A 20,651-nucleotide genomic window follows, 5' to 3' on the forward strand; every position below is an offset into this window, starting at 1 on the left:
TGCAAAATGTGTTTAGTAGCACCAAGGTTGGATTTGAAATATGCAGGGATTTAGATGGAGCACATGTTGAAAGTTCTCAACAGTGTATAGTTTTGACTTATGATTAATAAATATCAGTTTTTGTATTAAGATTAGGTAATAATTCGGTAAACAGGTAATAACATGATGTTATGGAGGTTTGAAATAGATTTGTCCAATTTCATAGATATTTTTGGGGCCTAACAGCTGAGTGGATAGCATTCGGGGTTGATAGTCCTAAGGGTCCGGGTTCGATTCCCAGCGGAGGCGGAAACAAATGGGCAGAGTTTCTTTCACCTTGATGCCTCTATTCACCTAGCAGTAAATAGGTACCTGGGAGTTAGACAGCTGCTATGAGTTGCTTCCTGGGTGTGCATGTGTGTGTGTGTACAGCTAATTCTGAGACACACCATATAATAATTAATAGCCCTTCCAAATCTTAACACTATGTCAAAATTATGAATAGTATCGCTTAGCAAATTAAAAATATTACAAATACCAACATTCAATTAATCTAAATTTTATTAGTCAATTAAGTTATCTACATTTAACCTTACATTTTCTTCTTGGATATGTAGTAGACAATGAAAGCAGCAAGACCAACGAAGACGAAACAGCTTATAACAATCCCCGCAATAGCACCACCACTCAATTCTTTGTGGAGCTTTGTCTGACACCGTTCACCTTCAGAGTTTTTCTTGCAACTGTTTGTAATAAAATAGCATATAATTAATTCCAATTTAAATGTTTTTAATGTCAGACACAACCAATTACTTTGTATGCAAATTACAAATTATAGTACAATCTTGCTGGATACACGAGTAAATTGACTGAAGGAATGCTATCCAGCTGGCTCACCCTGCACAGGATTTCTTTCTGGGCCTTGTTATCTTGAGTGTACTGTCACTACACAGTTTATGATACAGCTTCTCAAAAAGGTGATTCAACCCATTTTATCTTATGATTTCACCTTGATGGTTCTCATTTGTAGTCATTTGGAGACTTTGTTACTTTTCCCTTATAAAGTGCATGCCCTTACAACAAGTCATTAAACTATTGCCTTGGTACACTAGAATGTCACCTCAGTAAATCTTAAATCACATCTAATTATTTTGTTAAAAATAAGTTCAGCTACATTAACTGGTTTTAATTCATAATAAACAAGTAAAGCTAAGGTAATTATCAGGAGAAAGCACCCGCCACTATGACTATTTAGTACATAGAAGGGAAGGGGAAGGAAACCAGTCTCCGTGGTGTAGTGGTAAGACACTCGCCTGGCGTTCCGCGAGCGCTATGTCATGGGTTCGTATCCTGGCCGGGGAGGATTTACTGGGCGCAATTCCTTAACTGTAGCCTCTGTTTAATGCAACAGTAAAATGTGTACTTGGATGAAAAAACGATTCTTCGCGGCAGGGATCGTATTCCAGGGACCTGCCCGAAACGCTACGCATACTAGTGGCTGTACAAGAATGTAACTCTTGTATATCTCCAAATATTAAAACAGAGGATGGGCATGGTGCCCATCCTCTTGGACCAACAAGGATCAAACATCAACCTGCTAGATGTGAGAGGGTGTCATGGTACCAACCAGTCCAGGTGGATGGAGAGCATATTTAACAAACCAAATAGGAATAAACAATATATCCCAGCAAGACCATACTTAAAGTCGGTGTACTGACCTGCAGACAGGTGCTTGTTTACTTGCCACACTGCATGTACCTTGGTTTAGGCAGTAATAAGATGGACACACACCACACAAAGACTCATCAGCATTGTATAATTTACAGTCAATTTTCCCATCACACACACTCTCTGCTTCTAAACAGGGATGATCGGCCATGAATTGATCCCCACAGTATATGTAACCAGGGTCACATGGAGTATTTTCTGAAATAAGAGCATTAAGTAAGTTGAATAATTATATGAACAGTATTTAATGTAATATTATACACTTTTATCAATAACCTAAATATCTTTAAACAGTAGATGTCAAAATACTGCTGCAATTCAAGATCAAACTCGATAAAATCATTAGGACAAATGGGGGGACCTTTGACAAGCTGCTGGCTTCCGGTCCTCAAAAAGGCCACTAAAGAGAGCGTGACCCTTTGGTAATTTCAGGTAAATTTAGGTAAACTCAGATAAAGTATATAAATGATCAGAAAGTTTAAAGTCTGTTGCATATTTGACACTTAAAGCTATAATCTAATGACTTTACAAATAATTATGCAACTGATCAAAAGCTTAAATTTATTTCATAATGTTAACTTGACTGACAATTTTTATTAAAATACATAAATCATATTATAATTGTGCTCACAAACTTCATACACTGACCCTAGTAAATGGTTTGTCATTATTATAGATTATTGTTACAGTAGTATATTTGAAAATTGTCTTATCTTTTTATCCTTAGGCAGTGCAACAGACTGAAAGAGGGAAAACCAATAATCATGCATTTGAAAGAGAATTTACTTATTATTGGCCAAATACTGTAGTTACTTCAACGATATGAATATCTTGTAACTAAATGGCTAACACAAAATGGTATTCAATAAAATTTAAATACAGTACTATATACCTGCATTGTTACAGGTAACTGTGCAGAGAGAGCAGTTAAAGCTTGCCAGAACAAAAGTAACTAATGATGCATAAGATAAAAAAAGTTAGAGCTTCATAAGTCAAGACTGTGCACTGACTATATCATTACTAGTATTTACTGAGCAAATTGTCTTTAGGTTTGTGTAATGAATACAATATGGACACTGCTTGACAAAAGCGGTGTTTTTTCTGTGCAAAGAAAACATATGACTAAAGAATTGCGTCTAAGCTGCAAGTCCTCCACTCTTTGTGTGCGTTTTCTTCCAACTGCAGAAAATATATTAGTAGTATATGCTCTGTTTATTGTGCCCAACAAGTGCACAATAAACAGAACAAATACTAATCAACAGAGAATAAATGTAAACATATTCTATAAACAGAATAAATTTACATATACTGTACTGTATTATGAGCAGAGAATAAATGTACATATACTATAAACAGAGAATGTAAACTTGTACATATACTATAAACAGAAGATGTAAACTTGTACATTTAATTGTCATTAAGTACCTGGGCATTCTAGTTCATCTTTACTATTGGGGCAATCATGGATACCATCACAAAGGAGCATGCTGGGTATGCAGGTAAAGTCCTTGTCGCCGCATGGAAACTGGGTATCGTTACACGCATTAGGGCCTTGAGTTGTGGTTGGAGTGGTAGATGACATAGATGTCGTTGTAGTTATCATTGGTCGTGTGATCGTCGATGGACATGTTACAGCTAAAAATTATTAAACATCATTAGAAATTAAAAATATTTAATTACATAATAAATTCAGTATATTATACACCAGTGAAATTCACTGGTATTCAAAATCAGGTACTGTAATCGAAAGGCAGGCAACTCTCAAAACCTAGCAAATTGTAGTCTTGTAAAAAAAAAAAAACAATCTTTCAATCACACTTGAGAAAAAGAGCACATGACCTAAATAGTTGGGAGGTGTGTACTTGACCAGTGTTGAGCAGGTAGGTAGAACAGCCTTCATTCCTTATCATGATTTTAATGCTTTCATTTCAATGCTTAATTTTGTTTCAGTGGTTCTTGCAGATTCAATATTTAATGCACTTATTTGGTTCTAAGTTGTTAAATCTATAATTTTTGCTTTCTAGTTCCTCTGGTTTTTCAGTACTGCTCATATCCCTGATATTCTATATACACATACAGTTGGACCAAAGAGCCAGAACTCAACCCCCACAAGCACAACTAGGTGAGTACAGTATAGTATTGAACAATTGGTATTGAAAAATTACTTTCAGAAATGACAGAATTATTATTAAAAAATACTTACAGCAATCCAGCTCATCTGAACTATCAACACAATCTGCATAACAGTCACAGAAGAAGTCTGCAGGGATGCACTCTCCTGTTGCACACTGCTTCTCAGTACTCCCACATGTACTGTTAATAGGTGGAGGACCTACACCAGTTACACATTCCTGAAATTAGTCATTTTTAAAATATGAAAATGTGTGCTATTAATCATTATTCCTTGCTGGCTACTAATAATTAAGGGCTGAAGCCCTATATAAAAGTTTCTGACAAATAGCCCTAATAAAGATAACATCTGTGTGAAATGGGAAGAGAAATGAGGTAGGAGTGACTGATATAAGACAGATCAAGACTACAAAAACAGGAACACAGATTTCAGAGTTAGATACTCACAGGATAGCAATCAAGTTACATATCTACAAAGGTGCTAGACCAAACATTCCAAGCATCTAGTTAGGTCTCAGGACAATGCTCCTCAGATCAAGTCTGAAGAGGATATCATCACAAGACTTGTGTACTCGGCAAACCCTAACCAAACCCTATCACCATAGATAATAAGCAAGGGCCCACCAGTAATAAACAAAAATAAATAATAAAAGTTCTAGCATTGAAAAGCACAACCTGTTAGGTTGAACAACACATGAAAGCAAGTATGTGATGACATGACTCGGTGAATCTAAACAGTTTGCGCACAGCTAAAATGCCTAGGCTTCTAATTACAGTATATGCCCTGCAAGAAGGGGCAACTTAAGAAGAGAAACCCCAACCGAAACATGCAATGACAGTGTATATACACACATGTGAAGTGTTCAAAATAGCAGATTGCAGGCGATGAGTCACAATAACGTGGCTGAAGTATGTTGACCAGACCACACACTAGAAGTTGAAGGGACGACGACGTTTCGGTCCATCCTGGACCATTCTCAAGTCGCTTGACATTCTCAAGTCACAATCGACTTGAGAATGGTCCAGGACGGACCGAAACGTCGTCGTCCCTTCAACTTCTAGTGTGTGGTCTGGTCAACAAAATAGCAGATTTGCTGCACATGACACTAACAGTCTTATGATGAATTAACTGTCACAACTAAAAGAAAATGGCCCTTGCCGACTAAGCTAATGTTCCTTGGGGAGAGCCTAGAATACAGTATAGTAATTTATAATTAATTTATATATATATACATATTTATATATTATAAATTAATATATAATTTGCAATTATAATTTCAAAACCAGATGCTTTTGTTTACACCATCGGTGCTGCCACATGATAGCAGTTGGCATTCTGACAGCCAACTATTTATTGGTTGTTAGAAAGTAAAACTTGGCAGTCTATTTGAATTTTAAGACTGGCTTGGAGTGATGTACCTTCTGTCACTCTTTCTCCAGCTTTGGTCTGGCACTTGGAAAAGATCTTTATTACAGCTGGATATAATATCAAAATGGGTGAGATTAGAGTTATAAATGTATCCTAGGAAGAGCAAGATATTGCCTAGGATGTGACCAAGTAATCTTTGCACAGACATGAATGCACCAGAAGTTTTTTTTTTAAGATTTAAGAGAATGCACTTCATTAGTTACAAGTGGTCTGAATATTGTTTATTTTGCCTACTAATATATGTATATACAATATACAAACATCAAATTTTCAGAATGTTCTTAAAATACTGTATCTAAGTATATTTCACTACAGTATAGGAAAGTCATATCATGAACTGGTATGTGTGGTCAACATACCACAGAAATTAAAGATACTATACATTCTGACCTTGATCTGTGCAAGGAATATGTTCCTGTAAAACCTCAAGCCAAGTGAATTCACAAAGAGCAAAGTTAAGTTTATGAGGAAGTGTAACATATCGGAAAATGAACTGACTCTCATTGTATGTAAAATATTAAACAAAACCCATTTATGGTGTTACAGAAGGGGTGGCGGGAGGACTATATAGCCAAAGTCTTACCTGTGTGAGAGAGATGTCATCTAGAGCAATGTATGTTTTGAATGGATCACCAGTCTCCCCCTCAAATATGAGGTAGAATGAGTCACTGGATGAGACTAGCAACACTTCTTCCAGCCACTTTGCCTCATAATTACCACTGTGAGACATGAGTAGTCTGCGCCTTCCAGAAGACTCTGCCATGAATGAAACCATTTGTTACTTTGAAATGCTCTGAATATATTTCAATAAATATTTTAATATGAATCTCAATGTTGCTTAATACAATGCTTATAATCCTTAACATAAAAAAATTAAACTCTGAATACAGTGAAATGCCTTTTTCTGCTGGGCCCCCAGTAGCTCCACTGGCTTGCTTACAATGGGGCCAGGAGAGAGCAAGTTGATGAAAAACTAGGCTAACTGGGTTTATTCAAAGCCATAAATGCCAAAACCCTGCTGGATTTTAAAATAAAGCTGGAAAAGATCATCAGGGGCAAATGGGGTGACCTTTGACAAGCCACCGACTTCCTGTCCTCGTCGCAGCCACTAGTATGGGTGGCCCTCAGGTAAATTCAGGTAAATTCATAAGAGAAGAATAATGCCAAGGGTGTGACGATGCCAATGAACATGCAATAAATAACGGGAGGCCAACTCCCTGTTAGACTGCCAAAAGCACTGATTCCAGATATTGGCCATGAACATATTGACAAGAAAAGCTGACAAAGCAGCAAACTTATGCACATCATGGATAATGTGGAAGAGATGGCCTCTGAAACAAGGAGTGAGAGAAACGGGGGTTAATAAACAATGTATCACCCACAACAGAGTGAGTAGCATGCAAATAATGCTACACTGTGGCCACAGGACAGAGCATATGTTGCACTCATGGCTAGAGAAACCAATGACCATAAGACTCCACAGGAGGGTTAAAGTTTCCTTCTTAGCCAAAAATGAAGAAGGCTACAAATGTAAAAGTGATCTTTTGGACCAAAATAAAAAACCTCTACCTCTGGCAAAGAGCATGAAGTGCCCGAACTTGACCACCAGAAGCTGTCTATTTTCTTGAATATTGGAACTACATTTGCCCTTTTCCAGATTTTGGGAAGCTCTCCTGTCTTAGTGTTAGGTTGAAAGCTGTAGTTAATGGTTAACACAAAATCCCTACAGTTTTCTTCAGTAACCATGGTGATACTTGGTCTGGGTCTAATGTTTTTGCTACCTCTAGTTCCTCCAAGTGTATTTTTATGTCTTCTACATTAATTTCAATTCTGTCTATTGATGATTCTGCCAGCCTGTTGTTACCTCACCTTCGACACCAGTCTGATTCTGATTTGAAGACTTCTTGGAACCTCTTGATGAGTTCTTCACTGTTTGCCAATAGTGTTCCTATAGCATTTCTCTCTATACCTGCAGTCTGATCATTCATGGTTTCATATTATTGTTTTCCTCTGTATATGGATATGCAATAGCTTAGGTTGGTCCTTTGCTTTTATTGCAATGTTGTTTTCAAACTGTTGCTCTGCTGCCCTCCTGATTTTGGTGTACTCATTTCTAGTTATCTTAGGTGCCACCCTAGTTGCTTTTCTATCAATGTCCCTATATTTTTTCATGCAGGGCCAGAACCAATGCACTGGAAAGCTACTGAGGGTCAGCCGAGGAAGACATACAAATAATAAAATGTACAAGTTTCAATACAAATTAAAATTATTTAAAAATATTACTTGACAGGATTTGACTAATTAAAATACAATACAAATATAAACTGATATGATAGCAACCTTCAAGGTACAGTCTGAGGGAGCCAACATCAACTGTGCTGTCGCTATTGTGCATGTAGTACCAAAAACGGACATAACATATATCAGTAGATGGTGGGTATTCCTTCTGAATTTTGATGGATGCTATTCTGCCTGGTAGTTCTTCTGCACTTGATAAAAACAGATAATATCCTAGAAAAAGAAAACAACCAATTGCAAAATTAATTTACATTTATAGATAATACCTGTACATCCTGAGCTGAATTTTAAAGAAAGCATCTTATCTATCAATAACCAATAAATTATTGAATATTTTAAATCAGTGTATGGTACTATCCATGATAATTAGTACTATTGAGTGAAACCTAAATACAACCTAAATAGAAATATTGAATATCTTATTTTTCTTATCAGCACTAATTTTTCCTAGGGGGGCTGACAACTGAGTGGACAGCGCTTTGGATTGGTAGTCCTGAGGTTCTGGGTTTGCTCCCCGGTGGAGGCGTAAACAAATGGACAGTTTCTTTCACCCTGAAGCTCCTGTCACTTAGCAGTAAATAGGTATCTGAGAGCTAGACAGCTGCTACAGGCTGCTTCATGGGGTGTGTAACAAAAAGGAGGTCTGGTTGAGGACTGGGCCATGGAGATGTTAAGCCCAGAAATAACCTCAAGATGTCCCAGCCTCTGAACATGTGCAGGCTCTGAACATGTGCAGCCTCTGATCATGTGCAGGCTGTGTTGGTGTTTCAAAGTGGTTGTCTATAGAGTAGCTTCCTACCTCGGGTAATGGGTTGCCTCTTCTTTGGTCATGGTGATACACCAACACTCTTCCTCTTAATTCAGCTATTATTAATAGTATTTCCCTTGATTAATATCTGAAATAGTTCCTAATTGTATTTGTGCTGCTTTTTCAGCCATGTTTTCCCCCTTTTTATCTTTTTTTTATTTGTTCTCAACACATTTTATTCTTTATACTCAATTAGTATTAAGTTTTAGTCATTAATGTTTTTCTTGCCCGAAACGCTTTGCGTAATAGTGGCTTTAGGCATTGTATGTACTAGCTCTATCTATAAATTGATCAATTTATGTAAAATCTCTTGTATGTATGTACCTTACCTGAATAAACATTTTATTTTATTTTATTTTAAAGAATACTTTTGACTTGGCAGCTAGTTGGTCACATGGCACTTTGGGTCATGTGGAAATTTTTGTAGAACCCTATAGTCATGTGGATGGACAAGTAGTGCTGTTTGTATTATGGGGGGATGATGGAGCTTTTTTCAGCAGATCTAGATGTAAAAATGGGGACTTGTGAAACCATTCGTAAGATTAGATGTTTGTAAGTTGGATGCTTGTAAGTCAGGGACCCCTGCATTAGTACTGTACAGAATGTAGTTGTACATATTCTGCAACAATAATGCCACCCCAAGCTTCATTCTGAAAAAGAGTATTTTAAAATTTTTATTTTTCTAATGTAAAGTCTAGTTATGAGGTAAACAGATACGAGAGGTTAGGTTAGGTTTCTTGGGGAGTGATGAGAATCACAAGTATTAGTATTAATCTAACCGAGCTACTGAATAAGCACAAACTATGCTTGGGCATGCTTGGAACTCTAAAATAAAAGTTAAATTCCTGAATTTTTATTGGAAAGGTTAAATTCTTACCAGAAGATCCTAATGTGTGGTCATGGGAAGGACCACCGAGAGGATCGGAGGAGGAGCTACCTCGAGACCAGTCTTTGTCATCATCAACAGAGCGCTCCCATCCACAATCAGAAAGCCAAGATTCTTTGTCAAAGTTGCAGTTCCCCTTAAGAAATACAAGTTTAGTCTTACAGGTTCATGCAAAAGTACATTGTTGACAAAATAGTAATAATAGGAGCAGATTAAATAAACAAAAGGGGGCAATCAATTACATATTTAATGATATGTACTCACCTGAACATTTTCACATCTGTATTCATCACTCTTATCTGGACAGTCATACTTGGCATCACAGGCATACTGCCGTGGAATACAGGATTCATCAGCACACTGGAAATCTATGTTACTTTGGCATTCACGAGTTGAGCGACAATTCTTGAATGCTATATCATCCACTGCAATATAAGTCTGAAAAATATCCATAACTACAGTAAAATATCCATTTGTAGTAAAAAATCCATTAAAATCACTTAATTAGGAAACTACAAAGTACTGGATAACTCTTGAATATTAAACAAGCAATTGTTAACTACATTACTGAGACACTAAATAAGATTGGCTAGATAAGAGATAAAATGGCTTGGTTTATAGTTATACTTGTGTCTCTAGTTTTAAGATAGATTACTGGTACTTTTGATTTTTAAAGTGCCAAGTAACTTTACCTATTTTTGATTTAGTGATATCATTAAAGAATCTACTAGTTGCAAGTACAGTACATGCTATTTCTAATTTATTTTCAAATAGCATATTTACATTTATTTGTTTATTTATTACTTCATATCATTCAAAAGTTGCACAAATCTTATCTATTGTTTACCTCTGACTGACTTCTTCAACACTGCTCTCATATCTTGCACTCATGGACTACACAAGAAATTGTCCTTATATGACTTATATGAAATTATCCTTATATTGTCCTTATATATTTTTCATATATATAAGAAAAAGGTTGTCATTACATATTCTTAAACCTCTTCACAAGTTTTTTCTATAATTTTTAACGTAATTTCTTTCTTGTTCATCTTATATAATTTCCTCACTACACTAATTACTGTCTAATCATAAATACACTTCATGTATTACAATAATTAAGTGCAACCCATTCACATAATGGCATTATTAAATTATTAAATGTATCAGTAAAATACCCAAAGCACTAGTTTGATCTTCAGTTTAATATTTATTAAAATAAAAAGATTTTAAACTTCCTATCTAGGCAAATGTTTAATTTTAAAATCTAAGTGTTGGAAAACTAACCATTCCTTAAATTAAGGTAAATTGAAAATTAAATATATATTATAAGTGTTTTACATACCTTTCCCTGGCCATGTATAGCCTTGAAATACAGAGAAAAATCTTTCTTGTTGCCAATATTTACATATTTTTGGGCCCATTTTTGTGAGTTATCTGACATTTGAAGCAGTAGTTCAGGTTGAACACCATTTGCCTGTAACACAGAAGACTGGTCAAGTACACTGCTGTGTAACAATATATAACATGTTTATAGCATGAAATTAAAATGGTACTGTAACATGATGTGTGTTTAAAGGAGTTAAAAGAATTCAAAAGTTCCCATTAAAATACATGTACACCACTTTACATTCCTTTGCAATATTTAAAAAACACCCATCAAACCAACAGTGATTGACAATTGAGGCGAGCCATTTTCTTGCATGATTTTGCACCTTTTCCAATTTGCTCATGTGCTGTTTGATATGGGTACCATACAACAGCTGCATATTCCAACTTTGGTCTCACAAGGGTTGTGAACATTTTCTTTAATATTTTGCCATCATCCATGTATTCAAAGGCAATTCTGAAATTGAAAAGCATATGCTCCTCCCACAATTTTCTTGACTTGGTCCTCAGGTAAGAGTTTTCTGTCAAGAGCTACCCTTAGATCTCTTTCTTACCAGAATTCTTTAAAGCTTTTCCACATAATTTGTAGGCTGTATGTGGGCTATTATCTCCTATTTCACATTCCATAATGTGGCATTTATTCATGTTAAATTCCATTTGCCAGATGTTTTTCTATATGGTAATTTTTTATTTTTTATTTTATTTCTATATACAATTGTGCATGAGTTCTTAAATTCTTGTAAAGCCACTAGCATGCATAGCATTTTGGGCAGGTCCTTGATCCAAATTTTTCCCAGAATATGACTCGACAAATTGTTTAAGAACCAGCTACCCATTCATTACTGGGTGAATAGAGGCTATTGTTAAGGATTTGTGCCCAGTCAATCCTTCCCAGCCAGGATATGAACCCAGGCCAATGTAAGAGAGAGACCCTTGTGAAGTATATAACCCAGGAGAGAGACATAGAAAATGTTATATGTTGAAAAACAGTCTGGAACTTTTGTTTAATTCATGCATTTGGAATCCCCACCGGTACAATAGTCAGTTCTGCACATGCACAGAGTGTTGTCACAGCAGGAAAGCGTCATCCCCAGAACAGTGTAAACAGCAAGAAGTAATACATGTTTAAAAAGTATATTCAGTGCTGGAAAATATATAGAAACAACAGTGTTAAATGTTGAAAAATAGCCTGGAACTTTATAAGACATATAAATGAACTATTGGGAGACAAGTGTGTATGAAACAATTGGAACCGAGTGGTTGGACACTGATGCGCTAGCGGTCTCGTTCACTCTGTGGTGTGCAGAAACTGGGAGAAGTCAAGTCGTTACTTGTGTGACGTGCGGCGATCTCCTACAATAACAATAAGTGCATTGTATCTCATACATGCTATAGCGGTGGTCCTTATCTGTATTAGTTAGGGATTAGGTTATCAAATTATTTAATGAACTACATAATTAAATTCATAATTAAATTCTCTGATTTACAAAGGCAATCAGAATTAAACCTATACTTTATTTAAAAGTAGATCTATGAAGTGCAGTAATGTACCTAGTTTCTTCTTCACAGTATCCCAATTTGTGCTATTAACTCAAATAGTATCTTTGTGCTACCTACTCACCCAGTATATTAAATTGAAGAAATGCAACTTCATAGGTATAATTTTATTTTTTCTCCTTATACTGATGTAGTTATCATGTGAATTTAAATTCTATTACAAAGTACAGTACCTATCATTACATTTATCTGTTAGCTTAGGAAATTAAATTAAATTAAATTAAATTTTTTAGTTAGGAAAAGTACATACATAGTTGATTTACAAACATAATGTTGGATTTATAGATAGAGCAAGTACATACAATACCTAAAGCCACTAATACACATAGCATTTCGGGTTCGGGCAAGGTGGGGGGGGGGGGAAAAACACTTAGACTAAAACTTAGTAGTAAATGGGATTAGGTATAAATTATGTTGAATAAAGGAATAAAAAGGGAGGGGAACATGGCAGAAATCAGCAACTGTACAAGTTGGAGAACAAACAGCATTGTTTAAAAATAGCAAGACAATAGCAAATAATATGCATGCTAGTGGCTTTGCAAGAATGTACTACTCAACCACAAACATATATACTTTAGCAACCCAGTGTACCTTCTTGTATATGAATAAATAAATAAATTAATATAACAAAGAATGTAAATGTAAATAGAACAGCCAGTTTAACTTGTACTGTATTGATTTATCAGCAATAAACTAGGTATACATACCACCTTCGACTCAGTCTTCCTAAAGAGAGACAAAGAAGAACTTTCACTTTCAGTGTTTCCCATGTAGTAATAGAAGGTCAAGACACAATTTGGACCAGCAGCAGAGAATACCCGAGACTCCAATATTGCTGTCTGTCCAGATAAGCTCTGCACGAAGAAAGTGTTACAGTATTAGGATGCTGGTATGAATATTAACACTCAGATTATGGCACTGACAAACCTAGTTAACTAAAATAGGAGGGCCTTGAATTTACATGAGAAGTTGCTTTAAAATTTATAATTATTTGGATGCTATCTAAGGTAAATGAACTAAACTAAAATCTGTAAGTTAAGATTCTCGATGGCTATAGACAGTCAAGCAGGGTCATCATGAATCATCATGCTGCTGCAGGGAATTTTCAAGCATAGGCCATTGTGCACATAAAACACATTCACAGGAAGAAAATATTTCTAAGGTTTGGACAGCAAAAGGCTGCCACCTGAGCAAAATTAGCCAGGCAGATAGCAAGCCCTTATTTGGCAGTCAAATCAATAGAGGGTTCAGAAATGAATTTGTCTTAATGAATGTCCCTTTGTCAGTCATTTAGGCTGGACTATGTTTTGTTTTTTAAGAGACAATTAAAAAGAGCCTTGAGTCATCATTGGGGGGGTTAACCAGACATGCTCCGATCAACAGGGAAGGAGAACCTGAAATTTCTATGGAACAGTACTGTATATCCAGATAATATGAGAATTCAGAAAATGGGGATCCACATAATGGGAAGTTCCACTGTATATTCCAATTTGTCCCAATTCTCATCTTTTCCAATTTTGCATAGTTTTTCCAAAACTATGCATCTTTATCAGATTCAATATTGTTTTAGTTTAAATTACAAATATATAAAAATGGTTCTAACCGCACTCTTGGAGGAGCTGAGGTCATGTTTGGAAACATCACCATTGTGGTCAGCATCTGGACCAGGAGCACCAGCCGGGAAGCCAGTAACAGCCCAGTGGATAGAATTGGCACTGTTCTCGAACCATCCACACAAATCCGTTTCAAAATCACATGTTTTGCCTGAAGACAATTAAATTATGATAAAAAAAATCTGCTTCAATATGATAAATTATAAAAGTATTACTTATTCAAAATACACAAAACAAATCATATCAATTAAATGTTGTACTTAAAAAATCTATGATAATAAATACAGTGGAACCTCGATTCAATGAACCTTGATTCAATGAATCTCCAGTTGGAATGCACACTTTCCAGGCCGGATTTACTTACCCGATTCGACAAACAAGAGTTTGCTGAAGCAGAAGATGTGCGAATTTCCTTAGAATGCTGGGACGGAGTTCACAGATTGATGGAAAAGTTGCTAATGTTTTTATAGGTTAAAATTAAAGATCCCCTTAGTGGAACTGGCCCATAGAGTATGGGAAATATGTGGGTATGATTGATAACGCTCTTAATAAGGCTCAAATCATGTTTTAATGATTTTGGTAAATGAATACAATATTACAAGAAACAGTTGGGTCCTTGGAAAAGCCATTAATCATATTTCAAACCAAATTCTTTGGTTCATTTTCATTTTGAGATTTCCCAGTTTTCGTTCACAAATATGGGCCTGGTTTCCTCTAAAAATGAGGTTTTGAGGCTAGGGCATGAGAAATATCCAAGATGTGGCTTAATCTCTTTAAAGGCAGGTTCTCATATTTGTCCTTCATATGACAGGTTGAAATTAAAATTTCGCTTAGTGTGGTTGGTCCCATATACTTCGTTGAATCGTGGTTGCACTGTAATTGAATTAAGCCTTTGGCTACAAAATTCAATTAAAGTCAAGCTTATAAAAAATCTGGCTATGAGAGTACAATACTACTGAATATGAAGAGCACTATTCTGAGCAGAATCATTTGGCTGCTCCTAAGGCAAGCTCGACTGTGTCTATAGATCAGGATCATGAACTATCAAGCACGATAACTTTCAGGGACTAGCACCACAGGTAATTTTCAGTTGACCATATCAAGAGCTAAGGTGTTACTGAAGATCACTTAACCAGCTACATATAACCAACATAAAGTGTAATCATAAACTAAAGAGCCTTCCCATGTCCTCTCATGGCATTCCAAGAACAGAGGGTTCTCATAACTAGTACCTGGTGGCAGTCAGAGGAAAGGTCCTATTGGGTAGTTAGGTACTGTAGTTAGTCAAGGAACAGCTTGGCAATCTTTATGCTAACACATGGAAAGGCTTTTGAACTTATGTAAAGCACTTTTCTGTTTACATTCTGGGTTGGATTGAGTATTCTCCAGTGTTGTCCTAGCACCAGTATGACCTAATGAGAATGTTTTGAAAATTTATCTACTGTGTCAGTGTGGTGTGTTGACCTGGTCTGACTGCAGAAGATCCTGATCAATAGAATCTTACCTTATGGAACAAACAAGTGGAATAGATAAAAAAAAAAACAGCGTTGAATGTAATGAAATACCATTTTCTGGGTGAGCCCCAGAGGCTCCCTGGAGTTATCTGACTAATATGCGATACAATAGACCAGGGAATTAGTCAATGGAGTTCACCTACTAAACCCTGCCCCGACTCCTAAACTCTCAGACGTTAGGAAGCAAGGAGCAAGGGGGGAAAGGGCTGGAGCAGGACAAACGACAGGGAAAGGACCAGGGAGTGCGGAAGGTACCAAAGTCGAAGCGACTAACGTCCCCCCAAGTCCTGGTTCGTATAACCAAAACGGGGCAGCCTCAGGGGCATCCGGGTGGGAAACCAACCTAGTGTGTTGCTGCAACCTAAACCTGGCATGCAATGCGGATGCCGCCTGTACCCGAATATCAATGTTGTCAGAATGGGTAAACTGGAGAACAAGCAGAGAACACGACTCGCAAGACTACAAGGTCAAAGGTGTCGTTGACCCAACAGACAGCAGGATGGAGGCAAAAATGGTGACTGTCACCCTGAGACAAGAGTGCACAGCAATCTTCAGTCTCGCATGAGGCGAGCTGGAACTTGGAAGATGTATCCATAAGTCCACCCAGCCACGATAGGGTTTTCCAGGGCCCATGGGCTGACTGCTAAGGGAAGCCCAGGCAAGGTGTTCCTAACCGGTGAGACCCAAAAGCTAACAAGGGAATGATCAAAACACTGAAACCCCTGTGACGTGTACAATCATCGGGAGCTAACGGAGGGCCACCAAAATAATACAAATGGATCTATAGCCACACAAGGCAGACCCCCACCAGGTAAAGAACAAAAATAAAATAAAACCCCCTGCAAAAGTACAATGCCCCCAGAGAAAACAGGAACCTGCCACTGCGTAGGTAAGCTGGCTGTGCAACACCTTCATGCTCCAACCAGCAGCAACACCACTCCTACCCAAGGCCAAACAAGGGCCACGAAACCCCAGCTGGCCCCAAGGGTGGGGTAAATGCCGAGAAGCAAAAACCCCTAAGGAAATGGCGTCCCGAAGGCATAAGGGAAAAGAATCATAGCACCCAGGGGTAGTACCCACAGGGCGCTTAGGGAAGGCCACCTTAAGTGCATGCAGCCCTGGTACACTTGTTTACACCTGGCCACAACACCATTAAGTCGCAGAGAATACCACTAAGGCAAAACACTGCCAGGAAACAGAGGCCAGAGTTGACAATCGCCCCGAATCGTATTAGCCAACGAACTGGAGTTGCTGGTTAGCCAGCGCAAAGGGTTCGGGGTTCCCCCCCCTTCCCCTACCAGGGAGTGGAGGGGAGGGCCGGGCACGAGCAGCGCAGAGGTGAGGTCTAATGTTTATAGTTTCCTAATATTTATGGTTTCCTTTTATAAAAAGGATCAACCAAACTTACTGCAGTCTCGTTCATCAGTGCCATCACCACAATCATCTACAAAGTTACAAGCTTCAACAGGGTTGTAACATTGACCATTTGCACAGTCCAATTGCCCTGATGGACAGTTTGGTTTGGGTGTTGTAATGTCATCTTCTCCAGGAAGATGCTGGTCGGAAGACACTTCACAATAGGGAGTCATGGATAAGTCATCTAGTAACAAGAAGCCATTTCTGTCCTTTGGAGAATAACCTTCCAACACCACCTGTAATTACAGGAGTTTGTTAACATTTTGTTTGCATGCATTTTCCCATATTTTATTAGATATATTCAAGAGATAATCATACAATATTAATGAAGGGTATCCAATAATAGTGAAATATGCTCTTTGGCAGAGGACATGAGGTTAATGATAACAAATATTTTGCATAGTAGTACTGTACTACACTAGAAAAACTTTAGACATTAGTCTTAAGCTGACTGTACTAAATTATAAATGATAAATTGGTCTGCATTTTAGACTGAGGCAACCAATAAAACTGCTTAAACTTTAGGGTTTTGCAAGGATTATTCTTAGAAATTAATAATTTGAAATCTAATAACTATCTGATGATGTAAATTTTTAAACCTTTAGGTTTAATCAGGTGCTCCATCAAAGTGAATTTTGTATGAATTCTAAGATATGATTTGCTTTGAATGTTTAATCAATATAAAATAAAAATAAAATGTATCTTTTTAAAACTGTAAAGTTTGTTAATATGATTATCTTACCTGAAAGTTACCTGTATCAGATTTACCAAAAGTCATGCTGAATTTGAGCCACACATTCTTGGCAGTTCTGGTGAGACTGGCAACAAGGTGGGAACCACTTTCATAATATGATGTGCGTCTGAAAATATACAGCAGATTAATACGACCCATTATACAATAAGCAAATACATTATTGATAAATATAACTGTAGTTCATTTATAATAAAAACTATTTTTATGACACTTTTCACATTTCTTGGCAATTGCCACTTGTATATTTATTATATCTGTATAATATATTTTCTTTTAAATAATTCTAATATACAGGTACAGGTTACTGACGTGTAAATATTGATGACTCCAGGGTTGTCACCCGTGGTCTGGTACCAAAACCTGATGGCACACTTAGACACATCACTTAGGATCACTGGAGAGTGAAGACGTCCCACCAAAGGAGTTGAGCTTGATCTTGACACATCCAGTAGCATATAGTGACCTTTTTTAATAAAATTATCAAAATATGAATAATCATACCCTTTAAAAGAACATCAAATATAGTACTGTAAAGCTGAAACAATATGAAATAACCAAGTTTATTACTGCACTTTAAATAGAGCTAGACTTGGGTTTACACCCCAGTGAGCACTCTTGAATGTCAAACATTTGTATATAATTTGGTGTATCAGTCATGGCTGCATAATTACTGAAATAATCCTGCAATCCCATACCTATTATATTACCCTGTAATTTGTTCCATAAGTCTACAACCTAATTTCTTATAAAGTGTTTACAAAAGTCATTTCTGAATCTAATTTATCCAGTTTGTATCCATTGTTTCATGTTCTTTTTCGAGTGGTTTGATATAATAAAAATAGTAATGGTTAAATGGTATCTGTTAATTTGTTTTTGTCATAATTGAATTATTAACATTATTATTGGAATATGGCAGTTTATATTTCAAGTGCAATAAATCTTAATTAGTATATTTAACAAAGTAAGCTTACTGTTAACAGAAGAAGTACACATTAGTAAGATTATGAATGAATATAAGCAGTATCATGTTCAACTTGGGCATCTCTTTATAGGTATAATGTTGTACTGGTATATAAAATGTTCTACCTTAACATTCTCCAAATTGTAACTTCCCTTGGATGTAAGACTAAGGTTTTACAATATACTGTATTGCAATAACAATATTTAGGTATCACCAACCCTCTGTCCCTGGAATATGAGACCTTCCGCCCATACTTCTCACATTTAACAGAATTCAGCTTTTGGAATTGTCTGCTAAGATTTCTCACAATAACCTTGTCCCTTACAGATATATTTTGTTAAAATACTCTAAAACAATTTTAAGTAACACTTACAGTGAAAAGGTAAACAAAACACTAAGCCAGAACATTTACTACAATGACAAATTTGGCAATTATAACAAAATTTTGAGTCATGTTGTAAAGCCTTTTTGCTATGTGAAGCTGCATTATTGTTCTATTATCATAGCAACATAGAAAGAAAGAATATAATATATTAGTAAGTAAAACTACTTTACCCTTTTTGGTGCCAAGTGTATGATCATATGCAGGCAAAGTGCCTGAATTATCAGAAGAGGCCTGCATCAACACCCAGTCAGTGCTGTCATCTACATCTTCTTTCCAATCAACTGTCAATCCATATTCAAATGAGCAGCGGCCAATGAAGTAGCTACAGATTTCCAAGGCTTCATCAGAGTTGTCGAGGCAGTCGTCAGAAAAGTCACACACAGAGTCTTCCATCACACATGTACCACTGCTGCACTGATATTGGTCCATGTCTTCACATGTCAGTCCTAAAAGGGGACACAATTTTTTTTTTATAATGAAGAAACACTCAAATATACATATCCCTTGTTATGTGGACTCAATGTATGACATTTTACTATAACATAAATTTTAAATTAGTAAACTTATATATTGTGCTTATATCAGTGCTTATTTTGTGACTACTGAGAAAAAATGTAGAGCTCTTTTTATGCCCTGCCTCCTAGTCTTTTATATCTCAATGCTTACAACCTCTAGTGAATCTTCAAGTTATGTCACATTTATTTCTTGAAATTGTGAATGGAAATGGCTTTGATTTTTGTTTTCAATACATTTCCCTTACAGACCACTTATACAGGGTATGGAAATATCTGTGTATTTCTACAACTCAATTGCACATATAGCGTCCACCTACAATATGTCTCTCATGGCTTACTTTCTCTTAATTTAAATAAACTGGCCATGTATATTTTGTCTATTCCTCTAAGTATCTTGTATGTAGTAATCATATATCCTTACTTCTTTCCTTATAGGTTGTGAGGTTGAGTTATCTTAACCTGTCCTCACAGCTGAACCCTATCAATTCTGAAAGTAGTCAAGTTGTATACCTCTGGACTTTTTTTTCAATTTCCTTTATTGCTTCACGAGATTCCATGCTAGTGCTACATACTCCAACAATGGTCACACACACAGGAAGTGTATATAACTTTCAGTCCTCCTGGTCTAGATTCATAAATTCTGTTGGCATGTTTCTCCTTCCTCCTTCTTCACAATACATGCAGTTTGCATGAAGGTTGTTGGTATGTTTGCCAACTTCTCATATGATACTGATTTTATCCTGTTCACATAAACTTTTGGCATTAGAGCTGTTATTATGTCCACTTTTGGTCTTTTTCTTTTATTGAATTTTGTAGTTTTCTACCCATTATGATGTAGTTCCTACCAATCTCCTATCCCATTTTTCCATCTTGATTACAAAATACTTGTTTGGATCTAATTCCAGCAGCCAGTTATCTACCCACTCTTGAAGCTTGTCAAGGTCTATCTGCAGCATTTGACAGTTCTCCTCAGTTCTTACTCTCATTAGCTTTGTATTATTTGCAAACATCAACATGTATGTATAAGGTTACTCCTTCAGATAGGTTATCAACTTAAAATAGAAAGAGCAATAGACTGAAGATAGAGTTCTTAAGGATCCCACTTTCTGCTCCTCTCCAGCCCGATACATTCTTTCTGAATATGATCCTTTCTTTCTGTCCATCCCGTACTCCCTTACCCAGTTCAGTGTCTTTCCCAGTATCCCTTCTTGTCTCTATATCCTATATAATAGTCTTTTTATGACATTGGCATCCACCTGTTGAGTCTATCTTCATTCTTCTAACAAATT

The 20,651-nt window shown here is 36.5% G+C and overlaps 1 protein-coding gene across 1 annotated transcript in view; it reads right to left on the minus strand.

Annotated features, from left to right (window-relative positions):
* The window catches only part of LOC123774671 (MAM and LDL-receptor class A domain-containing protein 2), an 82,593-nt gene that overhangs the window by 5,600 nt on the left and 56,342 nt on the right, over nt 1–20,651 (minus strand). Inside the window, exons 33-47 of the mRNA XM_045769179.2 lie at nt 19,018–19,293; nt 17,811–17,964; nt 17,490–17,607; nt 16,740–16,983; nt 13,808–13,968; nt 12,912–13,058; nt 10,604–10,735; nt 9,523–9,696; nt 9,250–9,394; nt 7,607–7,777; nt 5,850–6,022; nt 3,911–4,058; nt 3,133–3,342; nt 1,698–1,905; nt 576–722 (exon numbers count right to left, since the gene is read on the minus strand). Coding sequence (XP_045625135.2) covers nt 576–722; nt 1,698–1,905; nt 3,133–3,342; nt 3,911–4,058; nt 5,850–6,022; nt 7,607–7,777; nt 9,250–9,394; nt 9,523–9,696; nt 10,604–10,735; nt 12,912–13,058; nt 13,808–13,968; nt 16,740–16,983; nt 17,490–17,607; nt 17,811–17,964; nt 19,018–19,293 — 2,608 coding nt within the window. The remainder of the gene's footprint in view (nt 1–575; nt 723–1,697; nt 1,906–3,132; nt 3,343–3,910; nt 4,059–5,849; nt 6,023–7,606; nt 7,778–9,249; nt 9,395–9,522; nt 9,697–10,603; nt 10,736–12,911; nt 13,059–13,807; nt 13,969–16,739; nt 16,984–17,489; nt 17,608–17,810; nt 17,965–19,017; nt 19,294–20,651) is intronic.

Source organism: Procambarus clarkii, chromosome 68 (assembly GCF_040958095.1).
Source record: "Procambarus clarkii isolate CNS0578487 chromosome 68, FALCON_Pclarkii_2.0, whole genome shotgun sequence".
In the NCBI taxonomy this organism is placed as follows: domain Eukaryota; kingdom Metazoa; phylum Arthropoda; class Malacostraca; order Decapoda; family Cambaridae; genus Procambarus; species Procambarus clarkii.